This window comes from Coregonus clupeaformis, chromosome 29 (genome assembly GCF_020615455.1).
Source record: "Coregonus clupeaformis isolate EN_2021a chromosome 29, ASM2061545v1, whole genome shotgun sequence".
NCBI lineage: Eukaryota > Metazoa > Chordata > Actinopteri > Salmoniformes > Salmonidae > Coregonus > Coregonus clupeaformis.
In genome coordinates this window covers 38,430,763-38,449,781 of record NC_059220.1, presented here as the reverse complement: position 1 = coordinate 38,449,781, position 19,019 = coordinate 38,430,763, and the positions used below count along the sequence as shown (strand labels likewise).

Below are 19,019 nucleotides of genomic sequence, written 5' to 3'. Positions count from 1 at the left end.
ACGAAACTGATCTGTGATACTCTGCTGCTCAGCCCATTGATGTGTTTACTATAATGGCAGAGGCAATGGACTTGATCAATTGTTCAATTTGCCTGGATCTACTGAAAGATCCGGTGGCTATTCCCTGTGGACACAACTACTGTATGGGCTGTATTGAGGACTGCTGGGATCAGGATGATCCGAATGGTGTCTACAGCTGCCCACAGTGTAGAAAGACCTTTACCCCGAGGCCTGTTTTGAACAAAAATACTCTACTGATTGAATTGGTGGAGAAACTGAAGAATACAGGACTCCATGCTGCCTTTCCTGCTCACTGTTATGCTGGACCTGGAGATGTGGAGTGTGATTTCTGCACTGGGAGAAAACTCAAATCTGTAAAATCCTGTCTGGTGTGTCTGGCCTCTTACTGCGAGACTCATCTACAGCCTCATTATGAAGTAGCTCCATTAAAGAAGCACAAGCTGGTCAAAGCATCCACACAACTACAGGAGAAGATCTGCTCTCATCATGATAAACTGCTTGAGGTTTACTGCCGTACCGATCAGCAGTGTATCTGTTATCTTTGTACAGTGGATGAACATAAAGGCCATGATACAGTGTCAGCTGCAGCAGAAAGAACTGAAAAACAGGTAAGGACATGAGCTTTGTACTTCTCTCTCATGTCTATTAGCACAGTTGACTATGAAGGAAGTGTTCTAAGGGCTCAAACAGGAAAAAGCAGGATGCACCAGAAAATATCTAGTGCCTCTTACAAGTCTTATTGTCTTATCAAGTCTATTCTACAATAATAATTCTTTAATAATACTTTTCTTCACTTTATTGCCTCTTATGGTTTTGATTTACGTTGGGTTTTTAAAATATGAAAATCTATCAACATTTTATATTGTACATAGCACAATACTTTCTTTGATTTTGTGTTTTTGTGATGTATTTAATTTTTTATTACATATTATTTATTTTTATACAGAAACAGTTGGATGAAAAACAGCAGATATTAAGGCAGAGAATCCAGAAGACAGAGATGGGGGTGTTGGAGGCGAGACGGTCTATACAGTTTGTCAAGGTAAGTCTTGAAGAGGTCATTTGGCTGATGGCCTTTTCGGAAAATGACTTTATTTTTGTCTAAGAAACTGTAATCCCACTGAGCCCCACTGTGGGGAACAAGCCGACTAGGGTCCTGATGAGAGCTGAGTGAATTGGAGTGAAGTGGGCCCTGTCCTCTCTGTGTGTCCTAACAGCGCTCTGCACAGGCAGTAGTGGAGGACAGTGAGAGGATCTTTCCTGAGCTTATCCGCTCCATTGCGAGACGGAGCTCTAAGGTGAAGCAGCTGATCAAAGCCCAGGAGATGACTGAAGTGAGTCGGACTGAAGGACAACTGAAGCGACTGGAGCTGGAGGTGGTTGAGCTGAGGAGGAAAGACGCTGAGCTGGAGAAGCTCTCACACACAGAGGATCACATCCATTTCCTCAAGGTGACATCACTCATTCTGTTATCAGAGTAAACAGCCTCTAGACTTTTGCGGTATGCCCTAGAAATCTGCTTTCTGTGGTTACATGACGTTACCTTATTTTTCCCGATCTCTCGTAGAGTTTACAGTCTTTCTCTGTCCCTCCGGGAATTGAGGCCTTACCTAGCACTTTTAACCCTCACGTCTCCATTGAGGATGTCAAGAAGTCACTCTCTGAACTACAAGACCGAATGGAGAATGTATTCAATGAGGAAATGGCAAAGATAACTAAAAAAGGTAGAGCTTATGTCTTATGCATACAGAACCATGAAGACTATATTTTAGTGATATATCCTTGGTAAATGCTCTGTTCAATTAAAAGTGCAATCTGCAATATTTATAGATGTTCAATTATCATTTCAATTAATTATATATACCCATTGATTCTTGCCTCAGGAGCTTAGTACACATGTATTACCTCAGCATAACTCAAAATATAAACAATGTATGTATAGTTAAAAATTATGTTTAAATGTATCCTTTGATCTTATCCTTGCATCCGTAATTTCAGTTATTTATTCAGCCCCATCCCTCTGCTTTAGAACAAACCATGTGGCTGGCTGCTGTTTGGCTAGGGAAAAAAGAATAACAAATTGTGCCTTTTAAAATGTATTTATCTAACTTTTTACCTTTTGAAGTTGGATATGCCATTCATTTAGCCAGCAGCCCCATCAGGAAAATCCTCTTCTGCTTTGGAGAATCCACCTCTGGCTTCAGCTTCCAGCCCGTCATCAGTCCCTCCAAGTCCCCGTTCAAGCTGAACCAGATCAGGGTGTCTGTGGACAAGGACCAGGACCTGACCCAAGAGAATGACAAACAGGCTACTGAAACCAACGTTTTTACTGGTGGGACAGCTTCAGTGGGAGGATTTACTTTTAGATTTGGGGCCGACTCTCAGCCCACCACCAACCCTCCCCTCCCTGAGCCTGGCTACTTCACTAAGCCCTCCGTCGTCGTACCTGTCCAACCACCGAAGAGCATTGAGGGGAAGCCGATCCCTGCTGAGCCTCCTAAGGTGCTTAGCTTTGGTGCTGGAATAGTCGCTCAGTCCACTCCATCGTCCACTGCCTTTAAATTGAACTCCAACTTCAAATCCAAATTGATGGGCCCCTCAGAGGGGAAGCCCCACTATCCTCCTAGCCAGGGAGGGATATTTACTTTTGGCACTAAAAGCGCGGCTGGGTTCTCCTTTGCTGACGCAACCCAGATCCAGGACAAACCAAACCTGTTTGGAAAAACTGACCAGCCATTTAGTTTCACTGATGTAACCAAGCCGGTATTTGGGCTGGAAAACACAGCGGAGGAGGAGAAGGGAGCGGAGAGCAATAACAACAGCACTCATGTGGAGGAGGACGAGGATGGGCCTCACTTTGAGCCTATTGTGCCCCTCCCTGACAAAGTAGACGTGAAGACTGGAGAGGAGGAGGAGGAGGAGATGTTCTGTAACAGGGCCAAGCTGTTCAGATTCGATGCGGAGACAAAAGAGTGGAAAGAGAGGGGCATCGGCTTAGTCAAAATCCTAAAGCACAATAGATCAGGGAAAGTGCATCTGCTGATGAGGAGGGAGCAGGTTCTGAAGGTCTGCGCTAACCACTACATCATGCCAGATATGCTCCTGAAACCAAACGCTGGATCTGACAAGTCCTGGGTCTGGAATGCCGTTGATTATGCGGATGAGGAACCAAGGCCTGAGCAACTGGCCATCCGGTACAAAACGGCAGACGAGGCATTGCTCTTCAAGACAAAGTTTGAAGAGGCTCAGAAGATCATTCCCAAATCTCCAGAAAAGCAGCAAGATCAGTCATATAGAAACATTTTTTTATCCTAAACCCTCTGCTCCAGAGACGACAAACTTTGCTGCCAAGTTTGCAAAGAAGTACGGGGAATGGGACTGCGATGTGTGCTGCGCAAGAAATGCAGCTAAAGTTATGCAGTGTGTTGCCTGCCAGACTGACAACCCTAATGCCCCATCAAAGCCAGACAGCGCACCGGCTACTGACATCAAAGGCTTTACTAGTGGGGCAGCTTCAGTGGGAGGATTTACTTTTGGATTTGGAGCTGACTCGTCAAAAGACACCAGCAGTGCAGGATCTATTGGAAAAGGATTTGGGTCTTTTGGAGCTCAGATACCCCCCTCCTTTACGTTTGGAACCAGTGGCACCACTTCTATACCTGCTGCTGGTTTTGGTGCCCAGTTTGGTAAGAGGCAAGAAACCACAAAAGTAGCAGTAGAATCAAAGCCGTCAACCATGCCATTTGGCTCTGGATTTGGTGTGCAATTCGTCAAAAAGCCAGGGCAGTGGGACTGTGATACATGCGCTGTAAGAAATGAGGCATCTGCAAACAGTTGTGTTTCTTGTCAAACTCTTAACCCTTTAGAAAAACCTGCTGCTAGTGCCCCAGCTTTGGCAACCCTCTCAATTGGGTCTGGATTTGGTGCACAGTTTGACAAAAAAACAGGGCAGTGGGAGTGTAACACGTGTGTTGTTAGAAATGAGGAGTCTGCTAGCAATTGTGTTTCTTGTCAAACTCCAAATCCTGTAGCCAAAACAGTTGTAGATGGAGCAGCAGAATCAAAGCCCTCAACCATGCCATTTGGTTCTAGATTTGGTCCCCAATTCAGCAAAAAGCTGGGGCAATGGGACTGTGATACATGCATTGTAAGAAACGAGGCCTCTGCAAGCAGTTGTGTTTCTTGTCAAACTCCTAACCCTTCAGCAAAATCAACAGTAGAGGTAGCACCAACAACAAAGCCAACAGTGTCAGGCTTTGGTGCTCTATTTTCTAAGAAGGATGGACAATGGGACTGTGATTCCTGTCTAGTGAGGAATGATGCATCTGCCTCTAAGTGTGTTTCCTGCCTGACACCCAACCTCAATGCTAGGAACGCCTCCTCTCTTGGGGCCATGTGGGACTGTGACAGATGTCTAGTCAGAAAAGACGGCTCTGCTAGTCAATGTGTTTCCTGTCAGATGCCCAACCCCAATGCTAAGAGCACAGCCACAGCCGCCCCTTCCAGCTCATCCTTCAGCTTTAGCTTCGGGAGTCAGAGTGCCTCTACTCAGCCCGCATTCACTGGGTTTAAAGCGAACTTCAACAGTGACAGCTCTTTTCAGTTTGGCACAGGTAAAGTTGATAAAAGTTCCCTTGCATCCTTCACATTTGAGACCCCTCCTCAGGCTGAAAGCAGTACCCCCAGTGCTGCAGGCTTCTCTTTCACCATGCCCATCCCAGCAGGTGGCTTTAAGTTTGGCACTCAGGAAACTGCAAAGGAAACCCCACCAGCTGAAACTCAGACTCCTGCTTCAGTGTCTGTGTCAATGTTCCTGAAGAATATCGCAGAGCAGCACAGAGAGAAAGAGAAGGAATCTGGTGTCAGTGTATCTGCATCAGCGCCGTCAGTGGACAAGACAGATCAGGATGAAAATCCCCTCTTCACTGGCAAATCCAACGACTTCAGTTTTGCAGACTTGGCTAAAAACTCACAAGGAGACTTCCAGTTTGGACAGACTGACTCCAATTTCAAAGGCTTCACCCGCGCTGGTGAGCAGCTGTTCACATCCCTTCAGTCAAACCAGAGGGCAGACACCTCAGCTGACCAGGATGAAGAGGACGTATACAAGACAGAGGAGAATGACGATATCCAGTTTGAGCCTGTGGTCCAGATGCCTGAGAAAGTGGACCTGGTCACAGGAGAGGAGGACGAACAGGCCCTCTACTCCCAGAGAGTGAAGCTTTTCAGGTTTGACGGAGACATCAGCCAGTGGAAGGAGAGGGGCGTTGGGGTCCTCAAGTTCCTGAAGAATGCCACCAATGGCAGGCTCAGGGTGCTGATGAGGAGAGAGCAGGTCCTGAAGGTGTGTGCCAACCACTGGATCACCACCACCATGAACCTGAAGCCTTTGGCTGGCTCCGACAAGGCTTGGATGTGGCTGGCTAATGACTTCTCTGACGGAGATGCCAGACTGGAGCAACTCGCTGCCAAGTTTAAAACACCAGAGCTGGCTGAGGAGTTCAAGCTGAAGTTTGAGGAGTGTCAGAGGCTCCTGTTGGACATCCCACTGCAGACTCCTCACAAGCTTGTTGACACAGGCAGAACTGCACATCTCATCCAGAAGGCAGAGGAGATGAAGTCCGGTCTGAAAGATCTTAAATCTTTCCTGACTGATGACAAAACAAAGATCAAGGAGGACGACAGCCAAGCTAACGTCACGACAGCCAGTAACACCTCTGGTCTGATCATCAAGCCCCACGCAGAGAGCACTGGCCCTACCTTAGAATGGGAGAACTATGACCTGAGAGAGGAGGCTCTGGACGACACTGCTGACACCTCTGTCTACGCCTCACCCCTAGCAAGCAGCCCAATCAGGAAGAACCTCTTCTGCTTTGGAGAATCCACAGCTGGCTTCAACTTCAGCTTCCAGCCTGTCGTCAGTCCCGCCAAGTCGCCGGCCAAGCTGAACCAGAGCGGGGTGTCTGTGGACGAGGAGCAGGACATTAGCCAGGAGGAGGAGCGAAACAGACTGTACTTTGAGCCTGTGGTTCCCCTGCCAGACCTGGTGGAGATCCCCACTGGAGAGGAGAATGAAAATGTGTGTTTCAGCCACAGGGCAAAGCTGTACCGCTATGACAAAGACCTGAACCAGTGGAAGGAGAGGGGCATCGGTGACCTCAAGATACTGCAGAACTACGACACCAAACGAGTCAGACTCGTCATGAGGAGAGACCAAGTCCTGAAGATCTGCGCCAACCACTGGGTCACATCTTCTATTAAGTTGGAGCCCATGAAGGGTGCTGAGAAGGCCTGGGTCTGGAGCGCAATTGACTTTGCCGAGGTAGCTGAGGGAAATGTTGAGCAGTTAGCGGTGAGGTTCAAACTGCAGGATGTGGCCAACTCCTTCAGAGACATCTTTGAGAAGGCTAAAACTGCCCAGGAGAATGAGATTCTGGTCACTCCCATAGCCTCCAGTGAGGCCCTTCCTCAGGAGGAAGCAACAGCAACGGGGACAACAGTGTGTGGACAGGCTGCTGTGGCCATCCTGGAGGAGACCACCACAGAACGGACGGAGCTGAATCCTGAGACTTTCCAAACCCCTGACTGCAAGGCCTCCACCGCCACACCACACAGCCCTCTCCACCCCTCCAAGATGGTGATGTCCCCACCCAAGTTCCTCTCTGGAACAGACTCTCTCCAGAAGATATTCGGCAGCAGCCCCCCATCATCCAAGGAGGATGGTTCTTCAGAGAGCTCCAAGGTTAAAGACAGCGGTCGGACCTCCCAGCCTTCAACTGCATTCAAAATCCCAGATAAAGGTACGTCTTTTGTTGTTATCCTTTCGTGATTAATTTTGTTGATCTTGTGATTCAGTGTAAACTGCTTGTTTTTGAATGGTGACGCCCATGATGGGGTTTTCACATAATTTGACCCCATTGTGTTGTGTTTCCATTCATGTCCCGTTGGTTTATCGCATTGCTCCTCCCACCAGCCCACACTCTGTGTTAGCAGGACAGAACTTAACCGTCACTCCCATTAGCCTAACTTACATCCACTCTTCCTCACACTTGGTATTTTGATATAGGTTGTTTGATATGATAGCCGATGTAATTGATTATATAATCCATAGCTCAGTTGGTAGAGCATGGCACTTGCAACGCCAGGGTTGTGGGTTCGATTCCCACAGGGGACCAGTACGAACAAATATGAAAATGTATGCACTCACTACTGTTAAGTCGCTCTGGATAAGAGCGTCTGCTAAATGACTAAAATATAAATATAATTACGTTTAGCCTAGTAATCGAATCCCATCAGGATAATGCAGTCACAAGATTTACTGCAGGCTACATCTTCATGAAGGCAGAAATGGGGACAGGACATAGTTAGATAGAGGACTCTAGATGGTTAAAACCAGTTATGGACATTGAGAGCTTCCACCCTTTTAAAGTAGTCAACTGGGTGGGACTTCCTATGGGTTAAGGAAGGATCACATGATTCCATCTGGGTCATCTGCCAGTAAATTATACTTCAGAGCAAACACTAGGTGGCAGTATGCACCAATTTAGTTTGTTTGCCAGCTCATAGAAGCAGTAGTAGAAGAAGAAATGGACTACTTAAAAATTGAGATTTGTAAATGTAAATGTTCAGCAACTACCCCCAATTCTAGCTTGTCTCACTTGCCAACCATTATTTTGTAGGATTGGATTTGAGGCTTTTCAAAGATAACCAATGGCTTTTTAAGCAATGGCGGCAGGTAGCTTAGTGGGTAAGAGCGTTGTGCCAGTAACCGAAAGGTCGCTGGTTCTAATCCCCGAGCCGACTAGGTGAAAAATCTGTCGATGTGCCCTTAAGCAAGGCACTTAACCCTAATTGCTCCTGTAAGTCGCTCTGGATAAGAGCGTCTGCTAAATGACTAAAATGTTTTTTTTTAATGTTTTTGGACCAGCACCTCATCCACCCAAATTGAGCCCCCAGGTACTCTATGTGTGTGTGCTGTGACACGTCACCTACACAGCTGTCACCTGTTTGGCCTTGCCTGGTAGCCGGTCTTAACCCGCACGCAACGAATGCACTGTACAAACCTTTAGTACAACAACCTAATGAGCTGCATGTCCATGTGTGATACTCAACAGTAACTCTTACTATAGTGAGATATAGGCTTACTGCGGATGAAAGTTAGGATAGTTGTGTAGCTAATGGAGGGGTGAAATGATAGCAGCCAGTACAGTGTTGACGGCCATTCAAAGTTCTTCTCCCTCTATTGAAAGGAGACACGGGGAGATTTCAGCCATGCTTCCTGACAGGAATGTGCTGTCACAAACACTCCTCAATGTCATACACACATTTTTAGTCCAGGATGTGTAGCAACCGTGTGAAAGGCAAAGCCCACTCTGGTCCGGTTCGTTTCAGAGATTTCTGTCTGAGTGAAAGAGCCAGAGTTCAAACCGAGGTAGATAGTGCTGTATGTCACAAGCATTCATGTTCTACCACTGGACAGTAAACTATGAATTGGTTTTAAAGCACCAGGAGGAAATGGTCAAACTGCAATCCCTGGTTGGCCTCATGTACAGTACACTGTAGATCCATGGTTCTAATGTTTATAATGTCTTTGAGATTTACTTAGTAGTAATAGCATTCTCAGAGATATAGGAGACTGCTCGCTCGGTGTGGTGAAATGCATGGCGTAAATTTTTTTGATGCATGTGTTTTCGGTGTGGAAGTACTTGCTTAGTGAAATGGTTTGTGACTTTCTAGCAGGAGGTGCACAATTTTCAGGATAGTAAATAAAATGTTAGCCTGCCCTTTAGTACCAAACAATTACCTTGCAGCATAATTACATCAAGTCATATTACATTTTCTGTAGATCCAATTGTTATTGTATAGTAATTTGCAATTGTATTATTCAAATTCACCTTGGAGATTAATATAATTGTATTACTCTGTTCCTGCTCTCAATGTCTCTGTTCTGTACACTGCTCTGTAGGAAGGGGGCCTCCTGAGTGAGTTGTCTCACTCTTTGTGTTTTTGTGTTATAGCACCTTCTCAGGCGGAGGCCGACGATGACGCTGAGGTGGAGGTGGTCTATGTGAGGCAGCCGATAGCGGAGCAGGCTCTTCTGGCCAGGGAACTCCTGCTGCCTCTCACCTTCTTCTGCTACCAGAACGAACCAGGATATACCAGCGACGACCAGTCAGATGGTGAGAAAGACTCTCTCTGAAACCTTTTCTACCTGCATGAGCAACCGTTTACTAATTGTAGTTGACAGTGTTGCTAACGTTAGTTTGTGCTGTGAATATTGCAGATGAGGACTTTGAGACAGCAGTTAAAGCACTGAATGGAAAACTGTACCAGGACCTTCCTAAGAGAAAGGCTGCATGTGCAGGTTCTGGTAAGTTTCATGGCCAAAGCAGCTATAGAGATAGGTATGAATAGGATAGGTTGGGGTGAAATTTATCCTCAAAAGTTACTTCTCCAATAACCTGCTCCACTCGTCTCCTCTCAGCAGGCCAGACGGAGGCAGGTGTTGAGGCTGAGGCAGGTGTTGAGGGTCTGGACCCGGAGGTTGAGGTGGTGTGGGAGAAGAGGCCTACTCCAGAGGAGGGACAGAAAGCCAGGAACCTGCAGCTGCCTTCAACCTTCTTCTGTGGTGTAGGCAGCGATAGCGAGGCAGAGAAGGACAAGACAGAGGACTTTGAGACAGAGATCCGCAAAGCACAGGCCCTGGTGAGATTATATGATATATGCATTTGTTTGCACATAGGTAAACAACTTATGAAGTAAAGTAAGTAGCCTTAGCTTGTGCGAGCCAGAACAGCTCATAGGAGCAGGAACCTATCACCTGTTTCTATAGCGTGAGGCAGCTTGTTGTACAAGGACACCAGCTAGACAGGACACTAGTCTAATGCAGGGCCTTACCCCAATCTATCTCCTTAAAGGAAAAATCCACCCAAAACCACTAAGTCCTTTAATTTACAGTGGTAAATAACACTAATATGTGAGAAAAATATTTGTGTGAACAAATGTTTCATTTTGGCGTTATAATAAGGTTGGTAGCAACATGGAAAATTGTTGTGGAAATCTGTTGCATCTCAAGTCGACTACAAAATCCACAATGCAATGCTCTCTCTATGGGCTGTCTGGCTGACTAGCTAGCTAGCAAACGTAGCTACACACAATAATACGAAAGATAATATCAGCATGTAAAGTAGCTAGTTAGCTGTAAAATCGCCTAAACAAACTGCACTATCAATTTAGGAGTCTACAATCTCACTGTGTTCAACCTGCAGATCGATGTGCCTTACAGAGTGGAGTCTAACATTCGCATCGGCAGATATAGTTTTGAGGAGATGGGAAACGTTTCCTTGCTATGTCAATAGGCCACGCGGTGCATTCTGGGACAATGAGTGCTCTCCTTCAAGGAGTTTATTTGGCGCTAGCTCAAAAACCCAACGTTAGCACGAATTTCGTCAACAAGAAGTACAACATTACAAATCTCTTCCAAGATGTGAGGTAATTAACTTGCTATCTGTAATATCGTATAGCTTTGGAATCGTGACATTACGTACTTTCGAGGAAAATAGACACGTTTATCGACATATACACGGACTTTGAGAAGGGATTGCGTGACGATTAGCTTATCAACCCTGTGACGAAGCATGACAACGTGAACACGATTGGTCGACAGTCTGTGGAACCCCATTTGGGTCTTTGCGTGTCAATAAAGATACACGTAAAATAACATTTACATTTACGTCATTTAGCAGACGCTCTTATCCAGAGCGATTTACAAATTGGTGCATTCACCTTATAGCAAGTGGGATTACCACTTTACAAAATGTTTTTTTTTTTGGGGGGGTGGGGTAAGGGGTGTAGAAGGATTACTTTATCCTATCCCAGGTATTCCTTAAAGAGGTGGGGTTTCAAGTGTCTCCGGAAGGTGGTGAGTGACTCCGCTATTTGATGTGTCAAATAAAATAAGCTTGTTGATTAATCAGGACCTTAATATGACTGCACGTCACATAATAATTGAACATGTTCAAACAATTTTTACGTAGTTATTACACAATGATTACGCTATCACTCGTATGTCATATGTCACAGCTATTCACCGATACGTATGCTATGATGCTGGTAAAGTTTTGTTTCGGGGCGGGCGCAGACACACTTCCCCAAGCTCTGGGACAGTGCTGGTCATAAAGAAAACTAGCTAGCTGATGAATTCAAACATTGTTCTTCCCCAAAAACATAGCAAAACGACAATCTGTGTCTGTATAGTTAGATAGCCAACTATTTAGCTAGGTGTCATAATCTAAAATACCCCTAATTTATAAAACAGTTATTTGATTCATGATGGTCGGACCCACCGATGTGAAGCTAGACACAATAAGGATTAGCCAAAATAAAGAAATGTGCAGTTCGCTTTCAAAATAAAAGTCTCGAAAGTGATGCACTACAGTGCCATAACGGAATAGATCATGCTAAATGAGTTTGGAATGTTGTTATATAAATTCAACAAAATACTATTATTCTTCAGAATTGCATTGGGGGCATACTTATTTCACTGTACAGCCTTACCTATGGATTGTGGATCATTGACATGGGGTATCAGTCTACTCAGTGACACCCACAGAACATTAGCATCGTAGCTCTTATTGCGGGACTATGAAAGAACTGTGAAATGAGCCACATTTATTGTACCAGTCAACCTACTATGTGTATTGAACACTATTCCCGAGGAAAAACAATACAACGTGGATGTTTTGGGGTAAGGCCCTGCACGAAGGCCCTGCAGTGCCATAATGGAATAGATCATGCTAAATGAGTTTGGAATGTTGTTATATAAATTCAACAAAATACTATAATTTGTTAATTTGACAAAAATCTGTTGAAATCACACTGTGGGTCTATTAGACTTTAGAATTGTATTGGGGGCATACTTATTTCACTGTACAGCCTTGCCTATGGATTGTGGATCAATGACATGGGGTATCAGTCTACTCAGTGACACCCACAGAACATTAGCATCGTAGCTCTTATTGCAGGACTATGAAACCACTGTGAAATGAGCCACATTTATTGTACCAGTCAACCTACTATGTGTACAATATTCCAGAGGAAAAACAATACAACGTGGATGTTTTGGAGTCTGATAACTCAGAGGAGGACTTTGGGAAAAAAGTGCTTGGGTACTGAGTAGACTGATACCCCATTTCATTGATCCCAAATCCTTAGGTAAGGCTGTACAGTGCAATATTGATGTCAATACGCACAATAGGCTGACTGGGCGGCGGTAACCAGCATTACGACCAGGAATATGACGTTCCCGAATTGGATCCTTTGTTCGTACCCCCCAGGGCAATTTAACTTATCCCAGAGGCTGCTCCAAGTCACAGCCGGCGGAGAAGTATATTACTCGCTAATGTTCAGTCTCTGGACAATAAAGTAGACGAGCTCAGGGCGAGGATCTCCTTCCAGAGAGACATCAGGGACTGTAACATACTCTGTTTCATGGAATCATGGCTCTCTCGGGATATACTGGCCCCGTCCATACAGCCAGCTGGGTTCTCAGTTCATCGCACAGACAGGAATAAAGAACTCTCCGGGAAGAAGAAAGGCGGGGGTGTATGCTTCATGATTAACAACTCATGGTGTGATTGTGATAACATACAGAAACTCAAGTCCTTTTGTTCACGCAACCTAGAATACTTCACAATCAAATGCCGACCGTATTACCTCCCAAGAGAATTCTCTTCGGTTATAGTCACAACCGTGTATATTCCCCCTCAAGCCGATACCACGACGGCCCTCAAGGAACTACACTGTACTTTATGCAAACTGGAAACCACATATCCTGAGGCTGCATTTATTGTAGCTGGGGATTTTAACAAAGCAAATTTGAGGAAAACGCTACTGAAGTTCTATCAACACATCACTTAGGAAAAACACTAGATCACTGCTACTCGCCTTTTCGAGATGCCTACAAGGCCCTGCCCCGCCCTCCCTTCTGCAAATCAGATCACGACTCCATGTTGCTCCTCCCTTCCTATAGGCAGAAACTCAAACAGGAAGTACCCGTGCTAAGGTCTATTCAACGCTGGTCTGACCAATCGGAATCCATGCTTTAAGATTATTTTGATCACGCGGACTGATATATGTTCCGGGTAGCTGCTGAGAATAACATTGACGCTTACACGGACACGGTGACTGAGTTCATCAGCAAGTGTATAGGGTGATGTTGTTCCCACGGTGACTATTAAAACCTACCCAAACCAGAAACTGTGGATAGACAGCAGCATTCGCGCAAAACTGAAAGTGCGAACCACCGCATTTAAACATGGCAAGGTGACTGGGAATATAGTAGAATACAAACAGTGTATTTATTCCCTCCGTAAATCAATCAAACAGGCAAAATATCAGTACAGAGACAAACTGGAGTCGCAATTCAACGGCTCAGACACGAGACGTATGTGACAGGTTCTACAGACAATCATGGATTACAAAGGGAAAACCAGCCACGTCGCGGACACCGACTTCTTGCTCCCAGACAAGCTAAACACCTTCTTCGCCCGCTTTGAGGATAACACAGTGCCACCGACGCGGCCCGCTCCCAAGGACTGTGGGCTCTCGTTCTCCGTGGCCGACGTGAGTAAGACATTTAAGTGAGTTAACCCTCGCAAGGCTGCCGGCCCAGACGGCATCCCTAGCCGCGTCCTCAGAGCATGCACAGACCAGCTGGCTGGAGTGTTTACAGACATATTCAATCTCCCTCTATCATCCAGAAGGTGAGGTCAGTACATGTGCAACAAAGCTGGAACAGAGAGACTGAAAAACAGCTTCTATCTCAAGGCCATCAGACTGTTAAATAGCCATCATTAACCGGCTACCACCCGGCTACTCAACCCTGCACCTTAGAGGCTGCTGCCATATATACATAGACATGGAATCACTGGCCACTTTAATAATGGAACACTAGTCACTTTAATAATGTTTACATACTGCTTTACTCATCTCATATATGTACACTGCATTCTATTCTACTGTATTTAGTCAATGCCACTCCGACATTGCTCGTCCTAACATTTATATATTTCTTATTTCCACTCTTTTACTTTTAGATTTGTGTATTGTTGTGAATTGTTAGATACTACTGCACTGTTGGAGCTAGGAACACAAGCATTTCGCTACACCCGCAATAACATCTGCTAAATATGTGTATGTGACCAATAAAATTTGATTTGATTTGGGTCCCACAGCCAAAGTCCTGCAATAAGAGCTACTAGGCTAATATTTGCATAAACTCTTCACAGTTGTGTTCTGTGGGTGTCACTGAGTAGACTGATACCCCATTTCATTGCTCCACATTCCAACACTCCAACCTTGTTTAACATTATCTAGTCTAAATATGGCACGATTCCACCAATTGTAACCATTTGCGTCACTTTCAAAGAGGGACTGATTTTGAAGGCGAACCGCAAATTCCACTATTGTGGCTAATCCTTATTGTGGCTAGCTTCACAACACATAACCCGGTCAGGTCAAGCCTCACAAACCAGATGAAGCTAGCTGGCTGCTTATAACGTTAGCTTTGGGCAACAGGGTTAAGTAGCTGGCTAGCTAGTTATTTTCATGAACTTAAGTTTGAGTTCAATTGGAGAACAACAAGTGGCTACCTAGCTAATACTTACTCACATGGATCCCTAAATCATTGCTGAGAATATTGAAAATGACTGCTGTTTTTACTGGTCATTGTTTTCAGGCTGGTTGCATTGGTGCTAGCTACCCCAGAGGTTTCTAATAACACCTGTATCAAAGATATTTGCTGACATTTTTGATCCTCCTCGTTTGATTTCAAATGCTCACACAGACATTTTCCCATTCGGTCGAACAAATAATGCCTTATTACCGACGCGGTATTGTAAACACATCCTAGCCGGTGTGTGTGCTTGTTTGCAGACTTGTTTTTTTTGTACATATTTGACAGTGCTATTGATCATAGTGGTGGCTCTTGGCTTGTTCGTGCAAATTCAGCATACACAACATTCTATAATAGAATTGTGTTATTTGACGTATCAAATTAAAAGCTTATTTGACGCGTCAAATAGTGTTATGTTTTTTGACACACAAAGACCCAAATGGCTGAGTGGGGCGTTATACGTTCCTTCATGCAATGGATTCCTATCTCCTTTCTATAATATATCTGGCAACGGCACCATGCAATGCACCCTGGACTAAATAGGCAGACAAATAGGAAAAATGTGTTAGACTCTACGTTAAAGAAAACATTTCGAGGTAGGAATATATGACAGAGAATCTTGCATGTTCTAATCAAAACATTTCTATATGAGTTCTGTAATCTTACACCCTCCAGATTATTAAACCCTTGGTCTCATCATTAACCTGTGTGTAACTGTGTTGTCCAGGTGGAGACTAAGTCAGGGGAGGAGGATGAGGAGATCCTGTTTAAGGAGCGTACCAAGCTGTACCGCTGGGAGAGAGACCTGAGCCAGTGGAAGGAAAGGGGTGTGGGAGACATCAAGATCCTCTTCCACCCCGATAAGAGGTTCTACCGCGTGCTGATGAGGAGGGAGCAGGTGCTGAAGGTCTGTGCCAATCACACCATCTGTCAGAGCATGGAGCTCAAACCCATGAACACCTCTGACCAAGCCCTAGTCTGGACAGCTACTGACTTTTCAGGTAGGTCTATACATAGCTCCGCGACACACACACACAGAGCTATGTAAATATATTGATTCTTATATAATTGATGAATTGATAAAGGTTTTGATCCTTTGTTCTCTCTCCAGAGGGTGAGGGTAAGGTGGAACAGTTGGCAGCCAAGTTTAAGACGGCAGAGCTGGCCGAGTGTTTCAGGAAGACCTTCTGTGAGTGTCAGAGTCGTATGAGCCAATCAGAGGCCTCAGCCCTCTCCTCCTGCCAGATGTCCAGGGTCCAGGAAAATTCCAGAGAAGCCAATCCCCAGGTCAGTGTTTCCCCTGTCTGCTATTGTATAGGTGGGGCGCCTAGCCTACCACTTTTGTCCCCTCCACCTAAAATAATTTGTTGGAAGTTTTACTAAAGAGCCCATAAATGTAAAATAATCGATATGAAACTCTGCCCCCAGGTGTACCTCTCTATCTCCGCTGACAACAAGCCCCTGGGAACGGTCACCATAGAACTGTTCTCTAACATCGTCCCCAAGACAGCTGAGAACTTCAGAGCACTGTGTACAGGACAGAAAGGCTTCGGGCTGCGCAACTCTGTCTTCCACAGGGTCGTACAGGACTTTATGTGTCAGGTGAGAAGTGGGGAGTGAAGGTGGGGGGTTAGCCTCAAACCAGACAATACTAAGAGCCACCAAAGTGCTTTCATAATCAAATAGTAGGTCACAGTTGGTGCCTCTTGGAACACAAAATCGTTTGTAAACCACTGCAAGAATGTATAACTCTTCTTGGTCCTGTCTCGTTCTTTTCTAACCTCTGTTAGGGTGGAGACATCACCAACCAGGATGGGACGGGAGGGAAATCCATCTACGGGGACAAGTTTGAGGATGAGAATTTTGACGTGCGCCACACGGGCCCGGGGCTGCTGTCCATGGCCAACCGTGGCCGAGACACCAACAACTCCCAGTTCTTCATCACCTTGAAGAAGGCTGAGCACTTGGACTTCAAACACGTGGCCTTTGGTTTTGTCAGAGAGGGCATGGACGTGGTTCGCAGCATGGGACAGCTGGGGACCAAGACTGGCAAACCCAGCAAGAAGATTGTCATCACCGAATGTGGACAACTGTAGAGCTTCGCTCTGTTTACTGACTGTGGACAATTCAACTGTAGGGCTGAGATCTGGTCACTGACTGGATGGCTATCGGCCTTCGCTCTGGTCATGGACTGGACAGTGATAGGCTTTCAAACTGTGGAGTTGACAACTATAGTAGGCAAATCTCAAATGAGACCCTATACCCCATGTAGTGTACAATTTTTTTTTACCAGAGCCCATGTGGAGTGCACTAAGGTCTCTGGTAGTGCACTATGAGGGGAATAGGGTGTAATTTGTCTCCTTTTGATAAGTGTTGCACTTGCTTCCATGCCCACCCTGAGGGCAGCACATCACTGTGTGACTCCCCAGACTGTATTTGTGTGTATAATGTCAGGGAAGACCAAGCAGGCAACGAAAGACAACTGAGTAGGGTGCAAACAATATAAAGGTTTTATTAATCAAAACTTGGAAAATACAAATTATGACAAGGAAATAAACCAAAGTGCTTTAAAATATACAAAGGGATAAATTAATTGAAATGAAAAACAGACTGTCCTATAAAGTCTAAACTTAAAAAATAACTGAGATCTAACATGCAGGTACAGAACGTACATAAACCGAAAATCAACTAACTGAAGGGACATTCCACAGAGACTATCCATTCCCTGCTCCAAAGGGAGTCTGCAAACCGTCAAGTTTTACATTCAGACAATAATGATATAAAGTTTAGATATACTGATCATGTTTTTAAATACAAGCATGACTGATTTTCTTATATGAACTGTAACTCAGCAAAATCTTTGAAATTGTTGCATGTTGCGTTTATATTTTTGTTCAGTATAGATAATGTGTCCTGTCTATGTGTTCTGTTTATTTATGTGGCCCATAGTCATAAAAATTGATGCTGAAAACTACTGATAATATAGTATTGTCTTTTAGCCATGGTAGTATAGGGGTAAGTGGTTACAGATGAGAATAACTATTGAGAATAACTATTTTTGCAAGACTCAAATATATGCTCTGGAATGTAAGGAAGGGTTGTAGCACTTTGGTTGTACTACAAAGTGATAGCTATTTCCCACGTTATAATGTGTAATGAGAATTATTCCTTTGCTTACGGCGATACAAGACTGAATACACCCGATCTTGGAAGCTAAAAGCTCAGACACACCGGTGGGATTGTCAAACGCTTGTCTGCCGACAGTACTTAGCACAGGGCTCTCCAACCAAACCTACAGGACGGTAGCTCTCAAGGAACAGGGTTGGAGAGCCCTGATTTAGCACCTCTGAACAGTGTCGGCAGTCAATCTCTTTTGTGTTCACACAGCAAAGACCTTGTAAGTCATCAGCCACTCAGCCTTGTTAAAATACAGGCGGCAGTAGCTTTGTTTGGCAATTCCAAGCTATCTGTGCTAATGTTGCTATTTTGTAGAAAGCCGTTGTTGATACTAGCCAGATGGCCACAGCTATGAAACTACCTAGCAAGATGACAAATAAACAATTTAATTCACTCTCCATAATCCCATACTGCCAGTGCCAGCCCATAGCCAAAGGTTTAGTTAGTTAGCTAATATTAGCATATTCGCTAGCACAACATAGCTAGCTAGCTAAGGACACTGCACTAACTCTGCAACTAACACAGGTAGCCCCTTTTCCACAGTGAAATGGGATATAAATAGCTGTGCCGTTATCCAGAATTTTAATTGTGTGCTTTCATAATTTGCGTGGATGAAAATTGGAGACTCACGCTATAGGCTTCTGTAGGGCTGAACCGGCCAAGTTGATGTATGCGCTTTAGAATGTTTTGATTATATGCCCAGGCTTTTCTCAGTTTTATTTTACAATTTGTATCGTGTTAAATATTAGTATCGGGAGCCACCGTCAGTAATACCCACATACATTTATTTTTGTATCATTCCATTCCGTTCACCTTTCTTTCCTCTGTCACGTCCTTGTAAGTTGTTTGTTAGGGTTGCTAGCATTAGTGGATCATATTAGGATAACGTTGTGCAATAATTTGGGACATGTAGCCTATTTGAATCATAGAACTCAGACCATACGTAGCAGGTTAAACCTGAAGCCTGGCGCACGGTGCACGACAACTAGACCGTTGTCATACAGTTCCATGATTAGTGAGAATTACGGTAGATTTATAGGATTATTGTTCAACCCCTATTGTACACTTTTTTCCACCTTCCAATATTTTATGGATTGAACTTGAATATGACAACTTTCAGGATGAATCAAACCACTGTATTTTATAT

At 44.7% G+C, this 19,019-nt stretch overlaps 1 protein-coding gene across 1 annotated transcript; it reads left to right on the top strand.

Annotated features, from left to right (window-relative positions):
- Positions 1-20: 20 nt before the first annotated feature.
- On the top strand, positions 21-18,037 carry LOC121571722 (E3 SUMO-protein ligase RanBP2-like). Its single transcript, XM_041883362.2, is given in 13 exon segments — positions 21-629; positions 968-1,063; positions 1,239-1,472; positions 1,589-1,745; positions 2,147-3,285; positions 3,287-6,821; positions 9,039-9,200; positions 9,305-9,391; positions 9,506-9,726; positions 15,423-15,696; positions 15,807-15,982; positions 16,124-16,297; positions 16,486-18,037. Coding segments are annotated over 13 exon segments (7,137 nt in total). The 5' UTR covers positions 21-53; the 3' UTR covers positions 16,792-18,037.
- The last annotated feature ends 982 nt before the right edge of the window (positions 18,038-19,019 follow it).